We start from the raw sequence: 18,427 nt of genomic DNA, 5'->3' as shown, positions 1-18,427 counted from the left end.
CCTATTTTTAATTCAATCCTAATGAGATAACTTTTTTATTTTTAACAATAATGCGTTAAATTATTTTTCATATTTTTCTGAAGTTTTGCCAAACCGTGCTATCTATATAGTATAGACAAAAAGGTAAGTAAAGGCTATTTTTTATTGAAGGACTGTCGCACAGCAGACGGGTATAGTGTACTTAAGAGTCGGGCTGTCACGACCTTTTATATTTCACATTTCTCTAAACAGGCGTGAAAAACAGTAAACAATAAATCGTATCGGTTTCTCAAAGACGAAATATATTTATTTCTTGCATATTTACGTAACATATATTTATTTCCTGCAGCTGTCCTAATCCAATCTGTAACCGTTGCTAACAAATTTGTTTCATTTAGGTAACAGCTCAGCAAATTTCCAATTTAATATTTTACCCTACCAATTTTCTTAGTTACAGCTGGTCCAAAGGTTAAGTATTATAATTACTTGATTACTTGGTTCAAAACATTCCAAATTAACACAAGATTATTGATTACAATTCACAATATTAACTTTTCTTCAGCCTAAAGTCTAAACTCCAACTCAAATAGAACAAGTTATATTATTGACCCATTCATCTCCTCACAAGTACAAAAGACATTGCTATTCAAGCTTTCTAGATGATGTTTAATGACGTATTGTAAGTAAGAGTATACGCTTAGAGCGTAGATTTTATACAAATTGGATCTGGCTGTGATGATTCTAAATACATAAATACACACTTTGTGAATTTTTCCATGCCTCCTTCTTAGTGTGGCATAAAGGGAATGCTTAATGTACCTTGAAAAGTACAGGTATAATATAATAATCAAAAATGAACTTTTCAGCTGAACCTGGCCAAATGAGCCATCCCTTTCCCATGCCAATACCTGCAGCAATGAAACATATATTACATAATTGCATTACTTATAGGCATTTATATAAATGTGTATATTTCTGGTAACTTTCTCTGATAGTTGGCCCTATTTTACGCTCAATTTATGAGATGTAACCAAAATTGCATACGTGCTATAACTTTTAAATCTCTTTTTAATGTTTTTGTGTTTGAGCTCGTAGTAGCTATTGATATGTGATGGAAACAATCATTAATACTGATGCTCAAATACAACAACAATATCAGCTGCACAAGCTACGAGAATCTGCCCGATTTGAGTCAGGCGGTCATCTGGTTTATAACGTAATATTAATGCTATAAGGGCAGTCAACCTCTTGGCCTTCATGCAAAGCCTAAGACAGAAATCAATCCAAACCATTGAACAAAGAATTCCTCGGTTATTAATGCAACTTTTCGGTTGATTATTGAATCACCATCAAGTGTTTTACTGATTTTACTTCTTACTTCAACATTTTTTATTTACACGATCCTTAAAAATATGTCAATATGTCACTTCCTGACTTCCTAAATAAAGCACTTCCTTTACGAGATTTTAAGAATTGCAATGCGTCAAAAACAAAGCCATGAGCTTGCAACGATATATCACTCACAATCCCCTGAGGTCAGGGAATATATATACATATATATACACAGTACATATATATAGTTAATTTTCGACTTATATTTAACTTCTTGGCATTTAAATCAGTCCTAGAACCCATTTGATAATTAAATTTACGCCTGTACCTTGCATATCGTAATCAATTTAATATGGCTTATCTTACATAATGGGAAATAATGGTATAAATACCTTGTGCACTATTTTTTACTTGCAGTGCTCCAGAAAAAGCTTAAAAATGCTTATAATCCGATTGAGTTTATTTTTTATTTTAGATGCAATAAGCATCGTATTAACAAGTAGTAACCATGCGAAATTTTCAAATGAGTTTTTTTACCATTTGCATAAAAACAGAAGCCTCGTTAACATTTGCACATCGCCCGAATGGGTTCGGCAAGTATTAGCAACGGTTTACTTGGGCACAAAAGGTACCACAGAAGAGAATCTCAAGGAACGATTGATGTTGCAGGGTGACAGCCCAATGGTGGCAGTTAAGGAATTTCAAGACTTCCATAACAAACTAACAGAAGGTCTTGTTATATTCGGTACAGGAAGTTTAGTGTTTGATACTGAAAAAAAACCTATTATAAACGCAAAGTATCTAAAAAATACTGAAAATGTCTTTAGAACAATTAACAGAAAGGGATTAAATTTAAAACAAAAATGTTTGTGCAATTTAAAATATTTTATATGGCCAAAGGTTAATCAATTTATTCAGCAACCAAGACTTAGTCAAACCATTATAAACACGAAGATTGGAGTTGTCAACTCCATTTATTTTCTTGGTTATTGGCAATATCCATTTCAGACAACAAAACGTGCTGATCTGAGCATAGACCATTCAAGCCAGGAGTCAAGAACACCGACGTTTATGAAAGCGACTGGAGAAATGGCTTATGAACAAAATACAAAATTGAATGCCTTAATGGTGAGCGTACCCTTTAACAAGTCGGATTATTCGATGCTTATTATAATATCACGCAAAATTTCAAGAATTGAAGAAATCGAGGAACAATTAAAGGACATTGATTTGCTAAAGGTAGCGCGTGATAAGAAAAAAAACTTTGAGTTGGTGATGCCAGGCTTTGAATTTAATTTTGAAATGGAATTAAATGAATTTTTATTCAACGAAATGAGCATAACAGGAATTTTTGAAAATTGGAGAGATTTCAGTAATTTGTCCAACAAAAAACTTTTCGTTCAGAGTATTAACCACAAAACCAGAATAGCGGTAACCCCAACAAAAATGGAAGTGGCGTCAGTAAATGGTAATTTTTCTAGTAATGCTTTTTTTTAGCAAAGTCATTTTAATTTTATATGAAATTTCATTTTACTATAGTTGTTCAGTTTGACGAGTCCCCAAAAGGAGCAGCCAAAAGTTGTACGTTTTCTAAGTCTTTTAACAATTAGTATTGTGTTAAATAAATTTTTCTATTTTCAGCTGAATTCGAACAAGAATACTGGTTGGTACGTTCAAGAAACAATGGAGCAGAAGAGGTCAAGCTAGACAAGCCATTTTATTTCGCTGTACGAAACAAAGAGAAAGTATTTTTTGTGGGAACAATTAAGGACTTCAAGAATATTATCTAATGTAATGCAATTAAATATATATACAATGTGTAACTTTCAAATTCGAATTCACTATAAAAACAAGTAGAGAAGCTAAAGTCGGGTGTCCCGACTTTGAAATACTCTGTACATACATACATATGTGTAGAATAATTATGAGTGTCTATGCGTGTATGTGTGCGTGTGTGTCTGTGTGCCTGTACTGCTTTAGTAACAACAACAACAGCTGCGGGCACTGCTTGGTCTTATATACATACATATATGGCTGTAGCTTCCTGTTAAATCGGAGGTATATTTCAATGGAGGTATACTTCAATGAAAAATTCCAAAAAATTCGGGAGGTATGGAAATTCAGTGATTGCGGGGGAGAGGGGGATGGAGAGAAATTCCAAAATACGCATTTTTGCGTATTCATATAAGGTATCTGGGAATTACATTTGGTGTTAGAATTTCCGAGATATAGAATGGCGAAAATGCCCCATAGGGGGGAAGTGGGGCGAAAATCAAAAAAATAAAACACACTCGTATAGCGTACACAAGCCATCCTTGTGCAAAATTTAGTGTCTCTAGCTCTGATAGTCTCTGAGATCCAGGAGACCATACGGACGTATATTATTAATTTATTATATAATATTAATTAATATAATATTAATTTAATATTAATTTTAAAATTATATTCATTAAAATGTTTAATTCAATTAAATACAAATTTTTCAATACATATATACAAAAGTGGTGAGATGTTCATGTACAGTTTCAACAGCATACGTTTACATCAGAATCGTTTCTATGCGTGTTTATTTTCGTGTATGTATGTATGCAGCACAAACTTGAACCAAAGCAGCAACAACAACAACAGCTGTCGGCAGCGCTGCAAGCATATAACTATAACTTTCTTCATAATTGACCTATCTTGGCATACGGACAAATAACCACGAACGAAAGATTTATCGGAGCTACGAAAAACACGAAATGCGGGGGAGTGGGGGGTGTATCAGAAAAAAAACACAAACTCGATCTGCCTAGGGCTTAGGGGAACCTGAATGCCAAGTTTGGTTATCCTAGCTATTGTACTTGCTGAGATCGTTGCGCTCATACAGACAGACGGACGGACATAGCTATATCGACTTGTCTTGTCATCCAGATCAATAATATATATGCTTTGTGGGGTCTGCCACGCCTCCTTCTGTGTGTTACATACATTCGCACAAAACTAATATAGCCTTTTACCCTTTGGGTACAGGGTATAAAAAGGAAAGAAAACTTATTTCGTGTACATAAGAATGTGGTCTTTTGTTGCATCAGAAATATCATTTGCGCAGTAAAACCAAACTGTTTTTCACATGCGAATGCGTCCCCCTGTCCTTTCTTCTGTTTGAGCTCCAAAATATCAGAATATACATAAGAACTAGATATCGAATTAGCTGCAGTATGTTAAACTTGAGATATATTTATTAGATTAGACACGCATGGTTTGTTTGAGTGATTAGTAGCTGTATTATATGGCTTTGGTTTATATAAGTATAAAAATCACAATTATCAGGATCGCCTATAAAAGCAACCTGTGTGAACACTTCTCGTTAGTTGGATCCTGTCCTCAAAGACCATCTGGCACAAGATGCTCTTCACTTGTGCTCTGGTATTTGTGTTACCCGGATATATTTTTGGGCAATACCTGCCATTGTTGGATACTGACTACGAGCAATCAGCGGAGTACAATGCATACTCGGCGTTTCAGGGACCAGATTCCAATTTAATGCAGGATTTCTATCAAAACAACAAATTGGATAAAAGTGCAGATATAGCAGGAGAATCGCATAGTAATGAAGAGTTCGACGAAGCCGATAATACGATTGTATTAGGTCCAGATATACTTGTAAAGTCTTACAAATATCAGATATGGGAAAAACCTGACCCAGATTTGGTGTCTTACTACAATAGGAAAGGACAGGAACAATTAATACCATGTAAAGATAATCCAGTTCGTTGCCCTAAAAAGGATTTTACGAAAGAGGGTATGTTACCTATTACCTACAATCCCCATGGACTTACTTCTAAATGGCCGAACACAACAATATATTACGAAATTGACTCAAGTGGTAAGTGATCAGGAATCGGTATTCGCAGTAAATTGATAAGCCCGTTCTTTTTTAGTGTCCAAAGACAAAGTAAAAGAAATTTTATTCCACATTAAACTGATTAATCAAAGAACATGCTTAAACATAATTAAATTGCCTACACCTCGTCCCAATGTTGACAGCTATATCTCTTATCACGAGAAGCATTTTTGTAATATACCTATGGGATATAGAAAAGGGCTAATAATAGAGACATGGTTGAGTGGCTGTAATGGCAGTTTAGCTATATTGCACGCTTTGAATTTTGATCATATCCACAATGCGGGAAATCGAGATGAATATATAACTATAAATATGGATAATATAGGTCCGTCACATGTGGATCAAAATTTCCAAAAACAGAATGCAAGAAACTTTGATATAAGATATGACTACGAAAGTGCATTTCATATGCATAATTGCGTATACGCAAAATCGGAGCTCCCTGTAATCACATATAATAGGTGCCCATCTATGAGATTTGAAGATGATAGACAAGTTACGGAATGGGACTATTTTAAGATTAATAGGCTATATTGTCCAAAATGGTACTATAATAAAAAAAAATAAAATTGATTCTATTAACAAAAACCTCATCATCCATGAATATGAATAAATTTTAACTCACTGTATCTGGCAGGTACAATGGTATTATACACTTAAAATAAACAAGAGAGAATGCTACAGTCGAGCAAGCCCAACAGTAAAATAGCCTGTACTCTCCCCAAAAAAGGAAAATTTAAAAAAAAGAAAAAATTAAATTATTAAAAAAATTAATCAATTAATTAAATTAAATTAAATTAAATTAGAATACATGTTATGTTCAGTTTTAACAGCATAAGTTGAACCAAAGCAGCAACAACAACAACAGCTGCGGGCAGCGCATGAGCAATGATTTTATTTATGGCTATAACCTTCTCCAGAATTGACCTATCGTGATGAAACTTGGCACACGGACACATCAACACTAACTGGATGTAACTACCAAAATTGATATCAAAATTCCAAGAGTTATAAAAAAAAATCAAAATAAAGAAACAAACTTGACCTGCCTAGGGCTCAGGGGCTCAACCTAAATACCAAGTTTGGTCATTCTCTTGTACCTTCTGTAGCAGGCCGTTACTCTAATCACCGTAGAAATTAAGGATGTATACACTTTTGAACTTAGTTTAATAAACATTAGTGTACACACACAAGACATAATTAATAAAGAGAATATCACTTTTTGATCGTTCCTTGTGCAAGATAGTTGTGTGAAGTGCTTTGTGTAAATAAATACTTACATACATATGCACATATAGGTGTATAGGTAACGATAGTTATGTTGACTTAGGAAATTGAGTTACTTTAGTTAAGTTCTTAGCGGCGAAGAGGAAGGCTGCCTGTTGCAGTGGATGCAGTTTCGGCCTCTTGGAACGATCGGACAGCTCTTTCCTTTGGGTAAATTACAGCACACAGTATATTTAAATACTATATTATTATCAGCGATTTTTCACCACAGTAATATTAAGTGTGAAGATTGAGATAGTGGAGATAATTGATTTTTTAATATGTCCAGTACACAAAGTGTGAAAGGGTATATTAGTTTGGTGGGACTGTACATGTAACACACATAAGTAGGCGTGCTAGACCCCAAAATGTATATAATTTCTTGTTCAGTATGACAAGATGAGTCGATATAGAAAAGTCCGCCTGTTCGCCTGTCTGTCATAAACGCAAACATCACGGAAAGTATAAGATCTAGAACAACAATAAGAACATCAACTGATAAACAACACTTTATCGTCCAGAAAATCTAAGAAAAGAATCTAAAAATCGCTGATAACGAGAGACATTGTTGTTGGTATTTGTAATCAACATAATTTTTACGAATGAAATTAATTTATGTTTTGAATTTCAAGTTAAATTTGTACAAGGTGTGTTCCAAAGTAAACAGGACTTTAAAAAAAAAACAGAACAAATAGTTTTTTCTGCAAAATTAATTTATTTTAATCAAAATAGTCTCCTTCTGCTTCAATACAGCTTTTTGCACGATCCAAAAGCATGTCGAACAAGTGTTTTAGCTCGTTGGCCGGTATGGCCGCCAGTATGCCAGTGCAAGCCTTTTGAATGGCCTCTACGTCTGCATAACGCTTTCCTTTCATGGGCAAATGGATTTTTCCGAAAAGATAGAAGTCGCACGGTGCCATATGTATCAGGTGAATACGGCGAGTGGGTAATGGTTAAAATGTGATTTTTGGTCAAATAATCGGTCACAAACGTCGATTGTCTGAGCAATTTTTGGTCGCCAGTCAATTTGTGGGGAACAACCCGTGTACACTCCTTTCGTAAGCCCAAATGTTCGGTCAACATGCGATAAATCGATGTTTTGGAGATGTTCCATTCCATTTCCATCAATTTCAAGTATGATTTCGGCTGATTTTTGATGAATTCACGCACAGTTTCGATGGAATTTCCGCTGATCACGAATTTTGATTGGCCCACATGTTGATCGTCATTTACGTCCTGACGACGACTTTGAAAACGTTGAAACTACTCGTGCACTCTGCTACGGGATAGGCAATCATCGCCATAAACTTGTTCCATAAATTGAGACGTTTCGATAAAAGTTTTACCAATTTTAAAACAACATTTAATGTTGGCTCTTTGGTCGAAGTTCATTTTCGCACCGATAACACAAACATACTGACACTTAAAACGCAATAACTTCACTTCCAATCGATGAAATGTCATGAAATTCTCACTGAAAAATTTATAAAGATAGCAGATTCAAACGCACCAGTCGACATATAGATAGCGCCACCAGGGGGCGCTAGATTCAAAAAGTTCTGTTTACTTTGGAAAGCACCTTGTATTATTGTATTAACTTGAATTTGAGAATACCCCGCCGATTATTTTTTAATAATACTCTGTTTTTTGAAGTTGTAATCAATTATCACTTAAGAATAACTAATGAATTGTCTCGTCAGAACTCGTCAGTTTAAAAAAGAATTTGTTACGGACCCTGGAGTAGTATTCAATAATAATTTTAAAATAAATATTGTGCCTTGCAAAAGTCAAATCTCGTTTCGTTCGAAAAACAGTACAATATCAATGGAAAAGCCGCCCCAAAGTCGCCTAAAAATCAAGGTTATGCAGCCATAGTTATCCTTCTGTGTGTTACATGTGTTGCATTCGTACAGAACTAGCCTACCCTTTCGGTTCAGACTATGAAAACTCATTTCGTGGTTAACAAACTGTATATGTGGCCTGATCAAAAGTAAAGGTGAATTTTGAATTTTTTGAAAAGTACTTGTATTTATTTATTCATTTTGCCCCCTTTAAAGTAATCCCGCTCAGATATAATGCACTTATGCCAGCGCTTTTTTTAATCCTCGAATCACTTCTGAAATGCGCTTTTCAATATAGCCATCAGCTCGTTCTTCGATTCTGACGGTGTTGTTTTTCGCCAACAAATCACGAACAACGACGTTGCTTTTGCACACGTACGTATTTGTGTTACCCGGGTATATTTTTGGGCAATACCTGCCATTGTTGGATACTGACTACGAGCGATCAGCGGAGTATAATGCATACTCGGCGTTTCAGCGTCCAGATACCAATTTAATGCAGGATTTCTATCAAAACCACTTGGAATAACAGGACAATCGCATAGTAATAAAGAGTTCGACGAAGCTGATAGTGCGATTGTATTAGGTCCAGATATATTTGAAGACTCTGACAAATACCAGATATGGGACGAACCTGACCATGACCCCCCTGGATTTAATTCTTCCTCTTCTAGATTTTCAGCCTGCTGCTTGCTAATTCCTTAACTAAGTCCCTATCAAGTCGTGATGCAACAAATGGAACCACAGCGCTTGAGCAGCGCTGCAGCAGCAAATATATTTATGGCTATAACTTCTTGTTAAATCGGTCTATCATAGTGAAACTTGGCATACGGGCACGTAATAACTAACTGGGGATATTTGCGGGGGAGAGAGGGGAAGGAGGGAAATTCCAAAATATATATTTTCTGCGTATTCACACAAGACTAAAATTTGGTGTTCCTAGGTCTTATAGTCTCTGAGATATAGGCGATTTTACGAATGGAAAATCGGGAAAACCCCCATAGGGGGGAAGTGGGGAGAAAATCCAAAAAATAAAACAAACTTGTATAGAATACACACATAAGGCATCTTTGTGCAAAATTTGGTGTCTCTATCTCTTACAGTCTCTGAGATCCAGGTGTTCATACGGACGGACAGACGGACAGACAGGGCTAGATCGACTCGTCTTGTCACGCTGATCAAGAATATATATACTTTACGCCTCCTTTTGCCTGTTACATTTTTCAGCTCCCGCAAACCTAATATACTTCTGTACATTTCATGTACAGAGTATAAAAACTATGTTTGCAATAGGGGGTGGGACATACGCTCTTGCTTATTTCGGAATGCATTTTTTTCCGGTTCACTGCTATTCTATATTGTTTAATATTTCTGAACTGACTAGCTCTTCACGCTAAATTCCCATTGGCCATGTTATAGTCATTGTTGCTCACTCTGCAAATTCAGTTCGTTTGGTTATCGTATATGGTACGGAGAAGCCTACCTTTCCGCCTACTTCCGTCTATCGTATTCGGTAGGTAGGTAACTAGCAAAGCAAATAAACATTGTGAAAAATCAGAAAAATGAACAAACTCGTCCTTTCTCGGTCTCAGGAGAATCTGTATACCAAGTTTGGTTATTCTAGCTCTTATACTTTCGGAGATCCTTGCGTTCATACAGACAGACAGACGGACAGACAGACGGACAGACGGACATGGCTATATCGACTCGGCTTGTCATGCTGATCAAGAATATATATACTTTGTGGGGTCTACCAAGCCTCCTTCTGTGTGTTCCATGTGCACTCGCACAAAACTAATATACCCTTGTACCCTTTGGGTACAGGGTATAAATATACAAATAAAAAAGCTTATGATTATACTACAGTTGCCTATTTAACTATTTTTTCTAACTAACTTCCAGCCAACTTTGGAGATGTTCCAATGATGATTGAGAGAATAATCAAAAATGAACTTTTCAGCTGAACCTGGCCTAATGAGCCATCCCTTTCCCATGCCAATACCTGCAGCAATGAAACATATATTACATAATTGCATTACTTATAGGCATTTATATAAATGTGTATATTTCTGGTAACTTTCTCTGATAGTTGGCCCTATTTTACGCTCAATTTATGAGATGTAACCAAAATTGCACACGTGCTATAACTTTTAAATCTCTTTTTAATGTTTTTGTTTTTGTTTTCGTAGTAGCTATTGATATGTGATGGGAACAATCATTAATACTGATGCTCAAATACGACAACAATATCAGCTGCACAAGCTACGAGAATCTGCCCGATTTGAGTCAGGCGGTCATCTGGTTTATAACGTAATATTAATGCTATAAGGGCAGGCGACCTCTTGGCCTTCATGCAAAGCCTAAGACAGAAATCAATCCAAACCATTGAACAAAGAATTCCTCGATTATTAATGCAACTTTTCGGTTGATTATTGAATCACCATCAAGTGTTTTACTGATTTTACTTCGTACTTCAACATTTTTTATTTATACGATCCTTAAAAATATGTCAATATGTCACTTCCTGACAATTAAATAAAGCACTTCCTTCACGAGATTTTAAGAATTGCAATGCGTCAAAAACAAAGCCATGAGCTTGCAACGATATATCACTCACAATCCCCTGAGGTCAGGGAATATATATACACAGTACATATATATAGTTAATTTTCGACTTATATTTAACTTCTTGACATTTAAATCAGTCCTAGAACCCATTTGATAATTAAATTTACGCCTGTACCTTGCATATCGTAATCAATTTAATATGGCATATCTTACATAATGGGAAATAATGGTATAAATACCTTGTGCACTATTTTTTACTTGCAGTGCTCCAGAAAAAGCTTAAAAATGCTTATAATCCGATTGAGTTTATTTTTTATTTTAGATGCAATAAGCATCGTATTAACAAGTAGTAACCATGCGAAATTTTCAAATGAGTTTTTTTACCATTTGCATAAAAACAGAAGCCTCGTTAACATTTGCACATCGCCCGAATGGGTTCGCCAAGTATTAGCAACGGTTTACTTGGGCACAAAAGGTACCACAGAAGAGAATCTCAAGGAACGATTGATGTTGCAGGGTGACAGCCCAATGGTGGCAGTTAAGGAATTTCAAGATTTTCATGACAAACTAACAGAAGGTCATGTTATATTCAGTACAGGAAGTTTTGTGTTTGAAACAGCAAAAAAAGCTATTGTAAACGCGGAGTATCTAAAAAAGACTGAAAATATCTTTAAAACAGATAACAGAAAGTCAATATCTTTAAACGAAGAATGTTTGTGCAGTTTAAAATATTTTATATGGCCAAAAGTTAATCACTTCATTCATGCACCAAGAGTTGGTCCAAACATTAAAAACACGAAGATTGGAGTTGTCAACTCCATTTATTTTCTTGGTTATTGGCAATATCCATTTCAGACAACAAAACGTGCTGATCTGAGCATAGACCATTCAAGCCAGGAGTCAAGAACACCGACGTTTATGAAAGCGACTGGAGAAATGGCTTATGAACAAAATAAAAAATTGAATGCCTTAATGGTGAGCGTACCCTTTAACAAGTCGGATTATTCGATGCTTATTATAATATCACGCAAAATTTCAAGAATTGAAGAAATCGAGGAACAATTAAAGGACATTGATTTGCTAAAGGTAGCGCGTGATAAGAAAAAAAACTTTGAGTTGGTGATGCCAAGCTTTGAATTTAATTTTGAAATGGAATTAAATGAATTTTTATTCAACGAAATGAGCATAACAGGAATTTTTGAAAATTGGAGAGATTTCAGTAATTTGTCTAACAAAAGACTTTTCGTTCAGAGTATTAACCACAAAACCAGAATAGCGGTAACCCCAAAAAGAATGGAAGTGGCATCAGTAAACGGTAATTTTTCTAGTAATTTTTTTTAGCAAAAGTCATATTTATTATTAACAATTTTTGTTTTAGTTGTTCAGTTGGACGAGCCGACACAAGGAAAAAGTTGTACGTTTTTTAAGTCTTTAACATTTAGTCTTGTAAAGTTAATTTTTCGATTTTCAGCTGAATTTGAACAACAATACTGGTTGCAACGTTCAAGAAACAATGGAGCAGAAGAGGTCAAGCTAGACAAGCCATTTTATTTTGCTGTACGAAACAAAGAGAAAATATTCTTTATGGGAACAGTTAAGAAATTTGAAAATATTATCTAATATAGTTCAATAAAATATAGATTCGCTATTAGAAATCCTCCATAGCTACCGTATTTCTTGGAATTTTGCACTCAAATTTGGTAATTATGGGTCTGTATGCCAATTTTCATCATAATAGGCCGATTTAACAGGAAGCTATAGACATATATTTATATATGACCGAGCGCAGCCCGCAGCTGTTGTTTTTGCTGCTTTGGTTCAACATCCTGTTGTTTTTGTTACAATTTCGTTTTGTACTATATGTATTCTTTTTTCAATTTTATTATTTTCGGCCTATCATTATGAAACTTGGCATACGGACTCACAATAACTAACTGGACGTATTTGCCAAAATCCAATTCCAATTTCCAATTACGGAAGTTATGGAAAAACACAGGTTGCGGTGGAGATGGGGGTGCATCGGAAAAAATAAACAAACTGGTCCTTTGTCGGATTTAGGAGAATGTGGGTACCAAGTTTGGTTATTCTAGCTCTTATACTTTCTGAGATCCTTGCGTTCATACAGACGGACAGACAGACTCGTTTTGTCATCCTGATTAATAATATAAATACCCTGTAGGGTCTACCACTCCTCCTTCTCTCTGATACATACATTCGTACAAAACTAGTATTCCCTTCCACCCTTTGGGTACAAGATATAAAAACAAAAGAAAAGGCAACTTATTACGTGTATATATGTTAAGTACGTATGTGAACTTTGTTGTATCAGAAATATCAGTGTAACCAAACTGTTTTACACATGCGAATGGGTCCCCCTGCATTTCCTTCTGTTCGAGCTCCTAAGTCCCAGAATACATAAGAACTAGATGTTAAATTAGCTATAGTATGTTAAGCTTCAAACTTATTTATTAGATTGGACACGCACGGTTCGTTTGGGTGATTATTTATTATTTTTTGTTTATATAAGCATAAAAATCACAATTTTCATACTCGCCTATAAAAGCAACCTGTGTGAACGCACCTCGTTAGTTCAATCCTTTCCTCAAAGACCATCTGGCACAAGATGCTCTTCACTTGTGCTCTGGTATTTGTGTTACCCGGGTATATTTTTGGGCAATACCTGCCATTGTTGGATACTGACTACGAGCAATCAGCGGAGTACAATGCATACTCGGCGTTTCAGGGACCAGATTCCAATTTAATGCAGGATTTCTATCAAAACAACAAATTGGATAAAAGTGCAGATATAGCAGGAGAATCGCATAGTAATGAAGAGTTCGACGAAGCCGATAGTACGATTGTATTAGGTCCAGATATATTTTTAAAGTCCTACAAATACCAAATATGGGAGGAACCTGACCCTGATTTGGTGCGTTACCACGATATGACAGGAAAGGAATCTCCAAAAGTATGCGATGAAAAAAAACCAATTTATTGCTCTAAAAGGGATTTTGTGGAAGGTGCACATAAGCCTGTAGCCTACAATCCTCATGAACAACGTTTACCTTGGCCGAGCACAACAATATATTACAAATTTCACAAAAATGGTAAGTTATCAGAAATCTGTGAATATTGGCAGGAAGTCGATTAACCCGTCCTTTTTAGTGTCGAAGGAGAAAGAAAAACGAGTTAAAGATGATCTTCGAATGTTTGAGCAAAAAACGTGCTTAAAGTTTATTCCATTACCTAACCGTACCGAAATCAAAGATTATATCTTGTTTCGGGAAGAAGACGATTGTTTTTCAAGGGTTGGGTATAAAGAACGACCACACAATGCTTATATTAGGCATGATTATTGTAATACTGCTTTTATAATTATTCACGTATTGAATTTTGATCATATCCACAATGATATATACCGCGACGAATATATAGATTATAAGAAAGAAAATTGTAAACAAAGTCAAAATTACAAAAAACAGAATACAAGTAACTTTGATATAAGATATGACTACTTAAGTCCTTTACACTATTCAAATTGCGCAGCCGCAAAAGGGGACGATCCTGTATTTACGTTTACATTTTGCCCCTCTATAGAATTGGAACGTGAATCACAAAAAGTACCTGTAACCGAATGGGACTATTTTAAGATTAATAGGATGTATTGTGACAAGTGGTACTATAATAATAAAAAATCAAATTAATTCTATTAACAAAAGCATCATGGCCCATGCATGGGCCAGGGATATAAATAAATTAAGCAGAAAATAATCTTATGTTATCTTCAAATTATCTGTCACTGTTTCATACGAATGTAAGCATAAAGAATATGCAATAGTTTCAGTCACAAATAAAACTCTAATGAGAAGAGATGCACCGCGAACCATCTCTACTTTACTTTGATCCTTACGAGCCCTCCCCTACAGCGAATTAAACACATAATCTGTTCAGTATTTATTACCAGATCTCTAGAGAAGAGCTGGGAGATTTGAAATCTGCAGAGAATTGGTTTCCGATTTCTGTGGCATACTACTTTCCAACTTTTAGCACTTTTTTTAAAATTCTTCATTTATTTATTTCATCTGCACTTCCTTCAAAGGAACTATCAATAAATTCATTTGACAATTAATTATTAAATTGTACTTATGTTTGTAAGACGGTCCCTGAGAGTAGGTACTTGATCTTGTCCTATTTGATCTTTTGCTTCTGAGGTGCAGGTCTCTCAGGGTGGTTCTCTGGAATTTGGACTTTGCTCGCTGAATAATGTCGATGTTGCTTCTGCTCAGAGCCGAAGGTTTAAATAGGCTTAAGCACGGAGTTATACAGGGCGACGTCATAGTCCAGGCAAATCGGTATTAGCGAGTTATTGGACTTCCTTACTTCAAGACTTACTTCCTGACAGTTAAATAAAGCACCATCAATCACAATTCCCTGATATCATGTATGTAAACAGTACACACGTGTATGCATACTTAATTCTCGACTTACATTTTGCTTCTGTAATTTTGTTGACCTTTAAATCAGTCATAGAACCCATTCGATAATTTAATTTACGCCGTTAACTTGTACATCGTATTAAATATGGCATATGTTACACAATGGGAAATAATAGTATAAATACCTATTTCACGGTTTTTTAATTGCAGTGCTCCGGAAAAAGCTTACAAATGCTTATATTCCGACTGAGTTTACTTATTACTTTTAATAATGAATCTATTATAAAAAAGAGGAATCTAGAAAACTGACAAAAGTCTTTGAAACAATTAACAAAACGCTAATCAGTATAAGCGAAAAAAGTTTAAGAGAGATGATATTGACAAAAGTTAATCATTTTATTCATACCCCGAAAATCAGTCCAAACATTGAAAACACAGAGATTGGAATTGTCAACACCGTTTATTTTCTTGGTCATTGGAAATATAACTTTGTTCCAATTAGTTCAAATCAAATGAAAGGTAATGCAAATCGTATTATTGCAATATTTAAGGAATCGGATTATTCGATGATTATTATAAGAATCAACGAGAAGAAATACCTGAATTTGATAACATTCTACAATACACCGAATTGAGGAAAGTAGCGCGTGAAGATGAAAAAGAATTAGAGTTGGTGCTACCCAGCTTTCTATTTAATTTTGAAATGGAATTGCGTGAATTTTTTAGCACAAAAATGGAGCTCTTATTCCTCTTTCAAGAATGGGCAAATTTCAAGGATTTGTCAGAGAAAAAAAAACTTTACCTTAAGAAAAAAAAAAACTTAACCAGAGTAGCGTTTGACGGGACCTTCGAAGAACTAACCAAAAAACGTATGTTTTTTAGTCTTAAATAATTAATCCTCAAAAGATAATTTTTGGATTTTTAGCTAAAATGGAAAAACAAGACCGGATAGAATACTCAAATAAGGCAACAACAAATATCGCAGAATTGGTCAAAATTTTAAATAAACTCGTGTTGCCTAGAGACTAGTCTATTCTCAAATCCAGGCGTTCATTCAGATGAACAGACAGAGGAAGGGAAGGAAATGTCTAGAAAGATTTCTCTTGTCATGCTGTTCAAGAATTATTTACATTATGGGGTGGAGATGCTGCCTTTTCCCTGTTACATACTTTGCACAAACTTAATACAACTTTTTTACGCTCCGGGTACAGGGTATAAAGATAGGACCACACGACACAAGGGAGACCATGATGGAACTAAAGAAATTAAGAATGACGACTGCCGTTCAGTTAAGAAGACATACGTTTATTCAGATAGAAAGCTTGCAAAGGAATGACTAACGTAAAATGGAATATGCTTACACCTCGTGATCTTGTTGCACTGAAAATGAAACAACAGTTAATAACATTAAAATATTATAACAGCCTCTTTTGATTTATAAACATTTTTGAAATAAAACATCTCGGTTGATTTTCTCCCTAAAACGAGTCCATTTTCCATAAAAAGTAACTTTTTTTTCCTTAATGAGACATACATTTAGTCGCAGAGTTTTCGACGCATACAGTATTCGTTCCCGCTTCTAGAACCAAACTAAAGCTAGCATGTCGAAAGAAAATATTTAGTATGTATATAACGCAGTTCTTTGGGGTTGGCATATTACGGTATTAATTTATTGCTGAGTAGTGTTGAATTTTGTATAATATGTGTTTATTTTCCAGAATCCATTTTCAACTTCGACATCGGTTTGCTGTTCCCATACATACAAGTATACTGGTAAGGACATCGATCTTACCAACCACAACCAGGCATGGAAGGACAGACATCGTTAAAGCAACCACAGGTATTTGGGACATAGTAGAAATTGCAACAGCAGGCAGGCGGAGCAGAAGGACAGCAGCCACAATATTTCAGTTCGGGCAGACAGGGCCCGACGGGGCCACAGCGTAACGCATACGAGATCTGACAACACGGAGAATTCATCCTGATGCCGTCTAGCGGTGGTATATTATTTTAGTTTAGTATACGATTAAGTATCTATCACATTTCTACATACCTATGGTACTATTCTACACAAGAAACAAGACACGGGCACAGTCGAATTTGAATCTATTTCATTGCCTATTGGGGAGTGTTGCGAACGTTTTCTGACCTATCAAAATACTCGCCTACTGCTGTAAAATATATGGAAAGCATTTTTTTTTTCAGATTATCTGAGTACGAGATAGCTTAGCTTTGATTGGAGCCCACTGATTTATTTGATGGTGGCCAGACCTTCACAAAATAAATAGTCGGTCTAAGACTGTCTAATTCGGAGCCGAACTACTGAATCAATAGCTGGGCATGATAATTAGTATTCCCAATATACTTTAATATATTGAAAGTTTGCATATAAACTATTATAGATACACACAAATTTATGAGCCAATTTTTGTGAATAATGAAATGAATTGAAATATTAGCTATTAATAACTAAACAACATAAATTACTAATAGTACAGATATGTATGTAACATGCAGAAAGAGGCAAGCTTCATCGACCTTATAGAGTATATAATAAATATTTTTGATGAGCAGGACTACATACAATAGATTTTAAAAAAATCACTGAATCCACAACGACAAGACCTGGCATGTACATATAGTATATAGCCTCTCTAAGTTCCTAAACAACACGAGTTTTCATTTTTGTAATTCCTCTTCCCAATTCTAAGACAATATTGTACCAATGCTATATACATAAGTACAATTCCAATACATACGTAACATATTTCACATGTACTTGTAATGATCTTTGGGTGCGGATAGTAGAGCACCGAAAGTTTGTTTGGTGTAGGGTATTAAACAGTCGTATGTTTATAAAGGGTGGATTAGGTTTGTGCAAAGGCAGAAGGAAGCATCTCCGACCCCATAAAGCATATACTTGTATATTCTTAATCAGCATGAGAGAAATGGCAATCTGAGCATTTCCGTCCGTCTGTCCATCTGGATGAACGCTCCGATTTCGAAAACAGCTGAGCGCACATTAAACAAACTTGGTATGTAAACGATTCTAGTCTCTAGGCTACACGAGTTTTTTTGATTTTTTAGATTTCCCCCTCCCTTTACTCGCTACAGAA

General features: G+C 35.3%; 4 protein-coding genes and 2 long non-coding RNA genes across 6 annotated transcripts; 5 read left to right on the top strand and 1 right to left on the bottom strand.

Moving 5' to 3' along the window:
* The first annotated feature begins 1,779 nt into the window (after positions 1-1,779).
* LOC115626458 (antitrypsin-like) lies at positions 1,780-3,142 on the top strand. The gene is made up of 3 exons (XM_030521838.1): positions 1,780-2,779; positions 2,851-2,892; positions 2,953-3,142. Exons 1-3 carry the CDS (start codon positions 1,972-1,974, stop codon positions 3,099-3,101), a joined length of 999 nt encoding a protein of 332 aa, XP_030377698.1. The 5' UTR covers positions 1,780-1,971; the 3' UTR covers positions 3,102-3,142.
* A 1,540-nt stretch (positions 3,143-4,682) lies between these two features.
* Positions 4,683-5,906, top strand: LOC115626467 (seminal metalloprotease 1-like). The gene is made up of 2 exons (XM_030521850.1): positions 4,683-5,179; positions 5,235-5,906. The coding sequence occupies exons 1-2, from the start codon at positions 4,699-4,701 to the stop codon at positions 5,765-5,767; spliced, it is 1,014 nt and encodes a 337-aa protein (XP_030377710.1). The 5' UTR covers positions 4,683-4,698; the 3' UTR covers positions 5,768-5,906.
* Positions 5,907-11,194: 5,288 nt separating this feature from the next.
* Positions 11,195-12,548, top strand: LOC115626477 (antitrypsin-like). The gene is made up of 3 exons (XM_030521861.1): positions 11,195-12,190; positions 12,254-12,289; positions 12,347-12,548. The coding sequence occupies exons 1-3, from the start codon at positions 11,383-11,385 to the stop codon at positions 12,493-12,495; spliced, it is 993 nt and encodes a 330-aa protein (XP_030377721.1). The 5' UTR covers positions 11,195-11,382; the 3' UTR covers positions 12,496-12,548.
* Positions 12,549-13,498: 950 nt separating this feature from the next.
* On the top strand, positions 13,499-14,772 carry LOC115626585 (zinc metalloproteinase nas-7-like). Its single transcript, XM_030521967.1, has 2 exons — positions 13,499-13,982; positions 14,041-14,772. The coding sequence occupies exons 1-2, from the start codon at positions 13,499-13,501 to the stop codon at positions 14,577-14,579; spliced, it is 1,023 nt and encodes a 340-aa protein (XP_030377827.1). The 3' UTR covers positions 14,580-14,772.
* An 804-nt stretch (positions 14,773-15,576) lies between these two features.
* LOC115626485 lies at positions 15,577-17,724 on the top strand. The gene is made up of 2 exons (XR_003995599.1): positions 15,577-15,830; positions 17,030-17,724. It is a non-coding gene; the product is annotated as an uncharacterized LOC115626485 (long non-coding RNA).
* Positions 16,953-17,925, bottom strand: LOC115626484. Its single transcript, XR_003995598.1, has 2 exons — positions 17,365-17,925; positions 16,953-17,302 (listed from the first exon to the last, which is right to left on the bottom strand). It is a non-coding gene; the product is annotated as an uncharacterized LOC115626484 (long non-coding RNA).
* Positions 17,926-18,427: the final 502 nt, after the last annotated feature.

This window comes from Scaptodrosophila lebanonensis, unplaced genomic scaffold, assembly GCF_003285725.1.
Source record: "Scaptodrosophila lebanonensis strain 11010-0011.00,11010-0021.00 unplaced genomic scaffold, SlebRS2 tig00000085-arrow-pilon, whole genome shotgun sequence".
Lineage (NCBI taxonomy): Eukaryota > Metazoa > Arthropoda > Insecta > Diptera > Drosophilidae > Scaptodrosophila > Scaptodrosophila lebanonensis.
Note: the sequence above shows the minus strand (reverse complement) of the source record. Positions and strands in the feature narration are given on the sequence as shown.